This window comes from Oncorhynchus nerka, linkage group LG13, assembly GCF_034236695.1.
Source record: "Oncorhynchus nerka isolate Pitt River linkage group LG13, Oner_Uvic_2.0, whole genome shotgun sequence".
Classification (NCBI taxonomy): Eukaryota; Metazoa; Chordata; class Actinopteri; order Salmoniformes; family Salmonidae; genus Oncorhynchus; species Oncorhynchus nerka.
The window spans coordinates 16,148,173-16,159,788 of record NC_088408.1 but is presented as its reverse complement, the minus strand read 5'-3'; the positions used below and the strand labels follow the sequence as shown (position 1 = coordinate 16,159,788).

The 11,616-nt window shown below is 40.8% G+C and overlaps 1 protein-coding gene across 1 annotated transcript; it reads left to right on the top strand.

Moving 5' to 3' along the window:
• The first annotated feature begins 1,610 nt into the window (after nt 1-1,610).
• On the top strand, nt 1,611-10,253 carry LOC115139166 (zinc finger protein 770-like). The gene is made up of 2 exons (XM_029676298.2): nt 1,611-1,749; nt 4,600-10,253. Exon 2 carries the CDS (start codon nt 4,628-4,630, stop codon nt 8,057-8,059), a length of 3,432 nt encoding a protein of 1,143 aa, XP_029532158.2. The 5' UTR covers nt 1,611-1,749; nt 4,600-4,627; the 3' UTR covers nt 8,060-10,253.
• The last annotated feature ends 1,363 nt before the right edge of the window (nt 10,254-11,616 follow it).

Genomic DNA, 11,616 nt, shown 5'->3' with positions numbered 1-11,616 from the left:
CAGACGTATTCTGTGACTAATGGGAATAATGTGTTTTCATCACTCCGTACCAGAGGAGCTTTGGGTTCGGCATCAGAGTCAATAGAACCCTGCTTGAGGAGATGGTGCAGCATGTTACAGGCAAGTCCAGGGGAGGGAGCCAACCCTCTGTGATTCAATCAGTCAGCCTGGCCCTCAGCCAAGTGCCAAGATCTGCCCATCCCTGTGTGTTATGCAGATTAGCTGCACATGCATGATGAGGAACGAAGGAATTTGTCATCATTTGCATCATTCCACAGAGATGCAGACTGAGCGGGGAAAGCGATGGGTTCAGGCTTGTCCTGTCCCACGGGCAGGTTGCAGAGGGAGCGGAGCAGGGAGATCTTTTTCACTGTAAATCGAAATCCCACTTTGAATTTGTCAACAAACAAAAAAAGGATGTATTGTTAATGTCCTACTGTTTGAATATGCTTACTGTAGACCGCTCATATGTCAGGCTGAAAGCAACATTGTAAATCTAGGTGGTAAAACGATCGCCCATAAAAAGAAAATATGGAGATGTGATGTTTAAATGGCAATTCCAGAAACGTTCTGTGTTTTTATTTCCCCAGAATGATTATCAGAGATAATGAAATCCCTCATTAGCCATGGGGGTTGAGGCTATTCAAATACAAAATTGCACAAATAAATAAAATCTATTAAAACACACACATCATCTCACCTCCCCTCTACTGTTAAACACCCTGAGGACTCTGGAGGCTTTTGACCACGCACACATGCTTTTCTGTCTCTGTCACTGTCTATGCAACTGTTATGACTGATTTGACTTCCAGCTCATTGCAAGTGTTCCACAGTGGTTAATAGTATGGCTTTGACCCCTTTAACTGTCAATGGGATAAATGGTATCTCAATAGAAGAACTGAAAGGAATTGGCTACATTTCAATGCTACTGTTTTGGATGGTAATACATATCTATTCTTCTGAAAACTATAGGAAAATGGTAGCCTGGATGCCGACCTGTCTTTGCTCTCTTGCCAATTCTTTATAGAGTTGTCATGCCAAACATTTAGCTTGACAATGTTGTAAGCAAAAGCACAGATCTGGGACCAGGCTAGGAAAATGGTGCATGCATCACCCAAGGCATGCTTCTAATATATTATACTCTATTGTCAGTGTGAACTTTCAGGAGTAAATCAGATTAGGCTACTGAATATTTTATAGTGATTTCTCAACAACAACGGCAGGACTTGGGGACAGCCTTGCTCTGCATTTCTATCATTTATGAGAGCTAAGACTAAAAAGTAGAGCCTCCCTGTTAGATAGTTTTTCTTGTTTTTATATTATATTATTTTCTATGCTAACCTTTTATGTTATATTCTATAGAATATTTAGAGTAGAATAATATAATATTATGTTAATATTATGTTTAAAAATATATACAAATACCTACCATCAAATCGGATTCATAGTTTACCACGATTATTGCGTACAATCAGATTTATCTGAGAATCTGATGACGTTTACATTTTCTGAGCAATTCACCATGCATTCCGCAGTGGATGATACACCTAGGAACCAAGAACTGCGAAAACGTTTCCGCCCGTGGATTTATAATTGCCGTCAGTTGAAGGCTTGTTTTGGAGAAAGTGAACGTTTTAGTATAACGTTAGCTAGATAGCAAGCTACATGCTTATTTTGTCAACTAATAACAGTATTTGTTACTTAATAGCTTGTGGGCGTGATTTAGCCATTTATAAAGGTTGCCATAAGGTGAGTTGGCAGAAATTAATCGAATGAATGTTGTTTCATAGCTACATTTGTGGGTAGCTAACGTTAGCTAGCTAGCTATGTTTCAAAAGTAACCAGCCTCCCTTGTTGGCTAGCTAGCTAGCTAATATTTGTAAAAAAAAATATTATGTTGGATATTATTTGGTAACATTTCATTTTAAGGGGTCCTTATTACAGTGTAACTACTACTGTAACAAGTATTGTAACGTTAGTTGATTGTGATAACTCATAGGTACACTGTAATAACACCATGTAACTGCTGGTAATTGCAGTCTATAATTACAGTGGTTTAACAACAAATACGTGTTTATTTTCTTCTCAGCTGCATCCGGTTCAATAGTAACTGTCATAAGGTCGTAATCTCTTGTGGACAGATGCGCTTGGGTGTTGCGAGATTTAAACAATTGGAGGCTCAATAGGCTATAATTAACTACCTGTGAATGCGCACTCTTTAAAATCTCCACTCAATGTTGTTGCTAGCACATTCCCCCCAAAAGTGTACCATCTGGGTTAACATGGTTGAGTTGACAAAAACAGATGAAATATAGATAGGTCAACCTCACTGACTGGGGTTTACCATACGGGTGTCATCCCAGATGGCGGCAGGTTAGCCTAGTGTTTAGCCAGTAACCGAAAGGTTGCTGGTCGAATCCCAGAGCAGACTATGTGAAAAATGTATAGGTGTGCCCTTGAGCAAGGTGCTTAACCCTGTAAGTCATGCAATATTATTTAATATTTATGAATGCATATGTTACCCATTATGATAAACCCATAAGTACATAATATATCTGCATAAGTACAATGTATTTACAAGGTGTATCTTGAGGGGCACTTCACGTGTACTTATACACGTATACAAAACATTAGGAACACCTGCGCTTTTCATGAGTGACCAGGTGAAACCAGGGGAAAGTTATTTATGTCACTTATTAAATCCACTTCAATCAGTGTAGCTCAAGGGGAGGAGACAGGTTAAAGAAGGATTGTTAAGCCTTGAGACAATTGAGACATGCATTGTGTATGTGTGCCATTCAGAGGGTGAAAAGATTTAAGTGCCTTTGAACGGGGTATGAGTATGTCAGGAACTGCAACGCTGCTGGGTTTTTCACACTCAACAGTTTCCTGTGTGTATCAAGAATGGTCCACCACTCAAAGGACATCCAGACAACTTGACACAACTGTGGGAAGCATTGAGAGTCAACATGGGCCAGCATCCCTGTGGAACGCTTTTGACACCTTGTAAAGTCCATGACCGGACAAATCGAGGCTGTTCTGAGGGCAAAAGGGAGTGCAAGTGCAACTCAATATTAGGAAGGTGTTCCTAATGTTCCTCACAACCTGGCCCTTATTTTAAGGCTTCTGGAAGTGCCATCCAAGTGGGAGGATAAACACAGTAGTACACCACAGAGTACATGTAATATCTGTATACGGTCTGATATACCACAGCTGTCAGCCAATCAGCAGGGCTCAAACCACCCAGTTTATAATTGTAATGAATGTGTACTTAGATAGTACATTACCCATGCTGACCCTTATTTTAAGGCTTTGGGAAGCACCATCCAAGTGAGAAAATAAACACACTAGTACACCACAGAGTACATGTAATATCTGTATAAGTACAATGTAATTACTAGGTGTTACAAAGGATTTAGCTAGTTAAAATGAAGTTCATCTTGGTGTACTTGTAATTATTGTGTACCTACAACACTAGGCTAGCTAGCAAATGCTAGCGAACTACCTATGCTAAATCGTCCAGCCGAATTCATGTATTCCAAAAAGCTCAAACAAATTGCATGGAAAACGTACCTTTTCTCTCCTGTATTGACGTTTTTTAACCTACAACACGGTGTATCTTTTGCGGTAATCTTTCATGTCTGTATGTTGCACACTGACATTCTTCTTGACCCTGTTCTATGCGCACTGTGTCAGCACATGTGGGCATGTTCGGGGTCGTTGTTATGTCGAGCGTGTTGCGCAGATGGACAGATCTTGCAATGATGTACAGTATGTATAAATCATTGAGGTCTTGACAGGATGCCTTAATTCCTGGGATAAATAAATAATTGCCCCAATGCATCCCATCCAAAAGTGAGAATGTTCCTCAACCGTGAAACCCTTGCAAGGTTACATGACAGAATAAGAGTTTGCGTTATGACCATTTCAAGTTAATTTATAAACTATTATTCAACTAAGCTTAAAAGGCTTACAATTTAGCAAGCATGAATAACTATGTAACAACTTTAAATTGAACTTTTTATTAATGTGTTTAGAAATGGTTAATTAATGGTTAATAACCTTTTACTGCAGTGGGCTAAATCAGGGTCACATAGAGTGTTTCTTCATAGTCTTAAACGTACTGTGAAACAAAAGTATTCAGCTCACACACATGGTTATGGGCTTAAAAAAAAGAAGACACCTGTAGCATGTCAGATATTTATTTTGTCAACCCATTTTTGCCATTGCGCCTGGGCATCAGAATCCAGAGCCTTTTCTTGTAGAGTTGTGTAAATGAGGTGGTCGGTTTTCAATTGGCTAACCCTTATCATGTGGTTTGTGCAGGCTGAAATATGGTGCATTGGTATGCTATCGGAAACTTGAACATTTGTAACAAGCATGGTAACACAAATTCGTTTTTACACCACTGTAATTACAGACTGCAGTTACCAGCAGTTACATGTTGTTACAGTGTAACTATGAATTATTACAATGAATTGCAATACTTGTTACAGTGTAATGACATATGTAATTACACTGTAATAAAGATCCCTTAGTTTACATACTCTATAATACGTAACAATATTTGTAAATGACTAAATAATTTGTTCACTACAGATGTTGTCCTCCCGTATTTCCAGCTGGGATGTGCCACGGTGGAACTAGAATGATGTTAGTGGACACAATGCTAGCCAGGCAACATGGACCACAGGAGGCCTTTGGTGTTATGGAGAAGACGCCACAGGGCAGGAATTATCAGTGTGTCACATGCTTGAAATGTTTTTCCGCCCCATCCAAGCTACAGAGGCACATCCTTTCACACACAGGACAACGACCATTTGGGTGTCACCTCTGTGAAAAGGCATTTCGGCAACTAGCACACCTGAAACTCCATCTAAACACACATCTTTATCCAAAACGAACTGAACAGAAGAAGATGTATGTAAAGTCTAGCTTGCATCCAAGTGGATATGAAAATACCCCTCCTGCAAAGATAGACAACTCAAAAGCATGTTTGCAGACAGGCTCCTTGGACCCAGTCGGTGCAGAGGACACATTGGAGGTAGACATCAGGCCTACTGGACCTGTCCACATAATTGAGGAAAATTCTCTCTGTTCCCCTCGCTGTATCGCTGAACTATATCCCTCACACTCTGAGGTCGAGAGGTTTGAGAAGCAGCACACAGAAGAGGAGCCAATTGGGAACCACGATGACTGGAGTGAACCTGAGAAACAGACACTGGATGAGGATAGATCCTCCAGAGATGAAACAGTGGACAAACATACAAAAATAATTGAGAATTCAAACTCTCATAAATGCCCTGAGTGCTTTAAGTGCTTCAGCGCCCCGTCCAAATTAAAGAGGCACTGCCTGATTCACACAGGCCAGAAACCATTTCAGTGCTACCTATGCCGGCGTGCTTTTAGGCAGCTGGCCCATCTTAAGGTACACTACAGCATTCACTCAGGGGTCGCGAAGTCTAGAAGTCTCAAATCTTTCTCTCAACCACAGAGGTCAAAATCCTGGCCAAGGAACTATCCATGTAACATTTGTGGCAGGAGATTTAAACAGAAGAGACATTTGATAGTTCACCAGCAAACTCATCAAGGTCCAGATACTGCTGTGCACCCTGATATGTTAGATAATACGAGTAAAGCCTGCCTTCCAACTCACACTGACCATGCTTCCCAAGTAGATTTCTCAAACCCTGAAAATGCTATAGCGTACAATACAGAGCTGAATGAAAAGAGTCAGATACATGTTGTTGAAGGTTTAGACATCTTATCTGAAGAATGGCATAACAGTGCAAAGCATGCGTCAGAGGACATTGACCTCACTCGCTCCTCAGACAGAAACAATAAGTCATCTGTGTCTAATCGCTCTGACCGTACAAACACAGGTAAGGTAAGGGAAAATCAGTGCATGCTGTGCCTAAAGAAGTTTGACTATCCCTCCAAACTCTCCCGACATCTATTGGTCCACATGGACATCAAGCCGTTCGGATGCACCGTCTGTAGTAAGTCTTTCAGACAGCTCTGCCACTTACAGAATCACATGAAGGCGCAACACGTAAAAAGCGACAATGTTTTGAAAAGTGTAGAAGATGCTCCCGACCAACCAGGTGTTATTCTATTAAAGGACAAGTCTGTTTCTGAGATGAGGAGAAATCAAAGTGAACATTTAGACCAGGTTTCTCAACCTCAAGAAGGCAGCAGAGACATCAGTGAAGTTGGTTGTTTTCTAAGCCAGTATGTTCTACCTGTCAGACCTACCTTAAGTCATTGCTCCACTGACAGTCTCTACAACTATGGTGCTCAACAACCTACATGGAACCCGAGTGGGAAGCTGCTACCTGGACTGGACTGTGATACAGTAAACAGTAAGTCTGCAGAGCAGCCTGTGTCTCTCAGACAAGTGCATAACACAGACTACACAAATACCAGTGATGTGTTGGAAATCACACCAACACACCAATCACTGGTAGGCATATCTAAACAAAGGAGTTGCATCTTTCAAAACAAACCCACAATCCATGGCCGAGGGCGTTATAGTTGCCCAATTTGTTCAAAGCGCTTTGATGCTCCATCCAAGCTACAGCGGCATTCCCTGATCCACACAGGACAGAGGTCCTATCAGTGCCCCACTTGTCTCAAGACATTTAGACAAAAAGCTCATCTGAAGGTGCACCAGTCTGTTCATGAACAAAGAAAAGAGGCTAAACCCTCTACTAGTCATAGTGAAGACCGAGAAACCAAGTCTTTCTCAAGACCAAAAAGGACCCCATCTTCAAATGAAAATGATGTAGTCTTTTGTAATAGGAGTCAGAAGACATCACGTGACAGTGATCTCTCTGCTGTCCCTCCAACTCAATCCGACTGCCCTCTGACAAACAAGGTCAACAGCCCACCACCGCCATCTGTTGCACCTAGGAAATTGGGGGGGTACCAGTGCATGGCCTGTCTAAAGAAGTTTGACTATCCTTCTAAACTCTCCCGACATCTCTTGGTCCACATGGGCATCAAGCCTTTCAGATGTGCCGTCTGTAGTAAATCCTTCAGACAGCTCTGCCACCTACAGTCTCACATGAAGGTCCACAATAGTAAGACCACACTGCATGAGGAGGGTCAACAGAGGAACATCAACGTGGCTCATCTGGACAACATTCCCCCTGAGGCTGGGGTTGTTTCTGAGGGACACGTCTTTGCAGCAAGTCTTCATCCAGATGAACCAGGCCCAAGTCAAACCTTTGGAAATAACATACAAAATAGTAATGGTGGTGAATCCTTATCTCACTACTGTTCAACAGAAAGCATGAACCAATCCACAGAAATCATCAGAAAGAATGAAACAACCCCAACCCCTGAACAGTCAGAAGACATGAAAAGCATGAAGTCAGAAAATAACTGCCTAGTGGAGCAGAAATGTATCTCGCCTCCTCAACTGACAAAGAGCACTTGGAATATTGCTGAAGAGAAACATGTGGACAAGTTTCCCTCAGATGAATATTATGGACAGCAAAACCACTCCCTGATTCCCAACTGGTTAAACCCCTATCCATATCAACAAGAAACCGCAAATAACAAACAGACATATCCAATTGCTACTCACCGTATTCCTTACCTGGAGGAACCAGGATCCAGCCACAGTGACCAATCGGAAATACCAGTTGATGTGAATCACAAGTTAAATCTATATCAATCCCCTTTAGAATCTCCTAGCACTAATTCACAATATGAAGCTAAAGAGGAGGAAAGGTTGGAGGTTGGGCTTAGGTCAGAGTTTAATGTTACATACAAGTCAGAACCTCCCAACGACCTTCAAGGCTGCTCAGACAGTCAGTGTTTTACCACCAAGGGGAAACTGAATCATCACAGGTGCTCTCCAAGACATTCAGTGGAAGAGAGGCAGGCGAGCTCATATCGGTGCGCTATCTGCTTCAAAAGCTTCGAGGCTCCCTCGAAATTGAAAAGACACTATGTTATCCACACAGGCCAGAGGCCATTTCAGTGTACAGTGTGTGGAAAGGCTTTCACCCAGGCAGGCCATTTGAAGACACACCTGCAGATCCACAGGTAAAAGACTTGGGACATTCACCTACTGTATAACGACTCTAATCACAGATCTCCACACACTCGTATCTTACTTATATTTACCATTGTCCTCTACTCTCTAACATTAGCTTTTTGAATTGCAGAATATACCATTTATTATGTATATTTTTCTGCCTTTCTATTCTGTCTTATTTTCTTGAAGTGGCTTTTATAGATGGTATTATATGGTTTAATGACTTTGTACTATATAGTAATGTACATGTGGTGTATTAGTTGGTTTTTAACAATCTGCCTATTTACAGTGTGATATTGCATGTTTATGTGTTGCCTGCATTATGAATATGTACATATGACAGCAGTCTGTACTTCTGTTTCACACACAAAGTATACACTAGTGCAAATGTGTCTTTAAGGCTGTTCTCTGGCTGGCCATGGCATTGTGGTGCTAGTTGGTTATAGCTAAAACAAAATACATTTTGGGTAGGTCTTGTTTTTGGAACTGAGGTAGGCATTATTTATTCTGAAAAACATTCTGAAAAATGTTGAGGATCTTAAGAGGAGACTACCTAAGCTGGATCAACGCCATCAGATAACTTTCATTGTGACTTGCAGTACCACCTATTCACACAAGATGGCATCATGTCTATTTGTTTTGGTTGGTTGAGATGCGGTTGGTTAAGGACAAGCTTCTGACTTCTAATGACCGATGTTATTCGGCGGGACACTTCAGTGTGAAATAAACCGTTTTTTTTACATGGTACGTTTTCTGTTTGACATTTAAATACATAATCATACTGATTTATGAATGTGTACTCATTTGAAGTGTTTGAACTGTCTTTAATCCTGATGTAAAGGTTCTGAAAAATGTTGAGGATCTTAAAAGAGTAGACTACCTAAGCTGGCAGGCCATGACAAGATAAAAAGCTCATTGACCTGTTAGGGATTTGTGGAGTACGGATTACGGGGATTATTTTCCCCCTAAAACCATTCAAGATTCAAGCTGTTTCTTCTTTAACCCTCCTGCTGTGTTCTGGTCGAATTGGACTGATTTACAAGTTTTCTCTCTGAAAAATGTAGTTAATTTAATCTGATTGTCATATAAGGTTCCATGACTTTGTCCACACAGGGCATCTGAACACACAAAATACATTTTGATGATTTTCATTACATTTTGGGTGTTTTATTTAACTTTTGTACACCTGTGGTGTTCCCGGTCAACAATGACCAGTCAAAAAGGACGGGTCATTAGAAATGAATGGGTGAGACTACAATTGGTGTATAAAATTGAGTTCAGGCACATGCCCATTCATTAGATGGACACACTTCCTCTCCCAGACCCCCACATGCATGTGTGTTTGAGCACACACACACACCTCACTCCCTGTTCTTGGCTTCCATGGCAACCCCCACTGGAACCTTTCCCTCATTCTCACAAACAATCGCAACATTGTTTCAATAAAATATAGAACTTTTCTCGCAGCTCTGGTATATAAAGCTTTTTTGAGGCCTTGCTCACAATCCATTCTGTGGCAGCACAATGACCAAACGATATACTGTATGTGAGGCTCTTGATCATATCTTTAACCATGACACTGGTGAGGAGAGAGTCCTTGTTAAACTTTTGACACAAAGTAGTCTGTGTTAAATAGCACCATATGTTTAATCTGAGTATTTGTTATAGTCAAAATAAACATTCTGCTTTTTAAAAAACTCAAAAACGAGCTGTATGAGCTCAGGTCAATGAGGCCTACGGGTCTCATAGCTAATAGAAGTCCAAAACATGTAATGTTCACAAGAACTTAAGTTGATTAAAAAAATCTAACACAACATTAGGTGATAATATATGTATTATTATGGATTTATAATCAGCTATGATGGGGCTGTCATTTTGGACTGGGAACACATAATTAATTAACATGAAATGAACACAACAGGAGGGTTAAGAGTTTCACAAGATGTTATATTATGTTAAGTATATTATATTGTATGCAGTTCTACTGTATATGCAAATAAATCGTAGAAGTTTTATCCAAATGTGTTACAACAGTTCATTGACGTAAGGATAAATCAATATTGCTTGTGCGGGAGTTTTTCATGTAAAACTAAGTGTAAGGGATGTTCTTCATTGTTTGTGCTCCCTGCTGTCACGCAATGGGGATGTGGGGAGGGATTCATTTCTGTCATTTTGTACATCTATATTAAAATCTCCCTAAATGAAACATTTTGGTCTTTACTGAGGCACCTCACAAAAAACAAAATCCCAATTTTATTAATGGATCAGGTCAGATATTTTTGGGAGTTACCTGTCAACGTAAAAATATCTCAAAATGCCTCAATATGTAGGCTAGGTGTAATTGACCAGCAGAAGAAAACATAGACAATGCTACCCTGAACCATGGCCTTACCTGTGTAATTGACCAACAGAAGAAAACATAGACAATGCTACCCTGAACCATGGCCTTACCTGTGTAATTGACAAACAGAAGAAAACATAGACAATGCTACCCTGAACCATGGCCTTACCTGTGTAATTGACAAACAGAAGAAAACATAGACAATGCTACCCTGAACCATGGCCTTACCTGTGTAATTGACAAACAGAAGAAAACATAGACAATGCTACCCTGAACCATGGCCTTACCTGTGTAATTGACAAACAGAAGAAAACATAGACAATGCTACCCTGAACCATGGCCTTACCTGTGTAATTGACCAACAGAAGAAAACATAGACAATGCTACCCTGAACCATGGCCTTACCTGTGTAATTGACCAACAGAAGAAAACATAGACAATGCTACCCTGAACCATGGCCTTACCTGTGTAATTGACAAACAGAAGAAAACATAGACAATGCTACCCTGAACCATGGCCTTACCTGTGTAATTGACAAACAGAAGAAAACATAGACAATGCTACCCTGAACCATGGCCTTACCTGTGTAATTGACAAACAGAAGAAAACATAGACAATGCTACCCTGAACCATGGCCTTACCTGTGTAATTGACCAACAGAAGAAAACATAGACAATGCTACCTGAACCATGGCCTTACCTGTGTAATTGACCAACAGAAGAAAACATAGACAATGCTACCCTGAACCATGGCCTTACCTGTGTAATTGACCAACAGAAGAAAACATAGACAATGCTACCCTGAACCATGGCCTTACCTGTGTAATTGACCAGCAGAAGAAAACATAGACAATGCTACCCTGAACCATGGCCTTACCTGTGTAATTGACCAACAGAAGAAAACATAGACAATGCTACCCTGAACCATGGCCTTACCTGTGTAATTGACCAGCAGAAGAAAACATAGACAATGCTACACTGAACCATGGCCTTACCTGTGTAATTGACCAGCAGAAGAAAACATAGACAATGCTACCCTGAACCATGGCCTTACCTGTGTAATTGACCAGCAGAAGAAAACATAGACAATGCTACCCTGAACCATGGCCTTACCTGTGTAATTGACCAGCAGAAGAAAACATAGACAATGCTACCCTGAACCATGGCCTTACCCTCACCCTGACAGAATGGGTTTAGTTTCTGAAATACACAGTTGGACATTATGTGTG

Excerpts from the sequence above, each read along its gene's own strand:
- LOC115139166 (XM_029676298.2), top strand. The coding sequence starts at position 4,628 with ATGTGCCACGGTGGAACTAGAATGATGTTAGTGGACACAATGCTAGCC.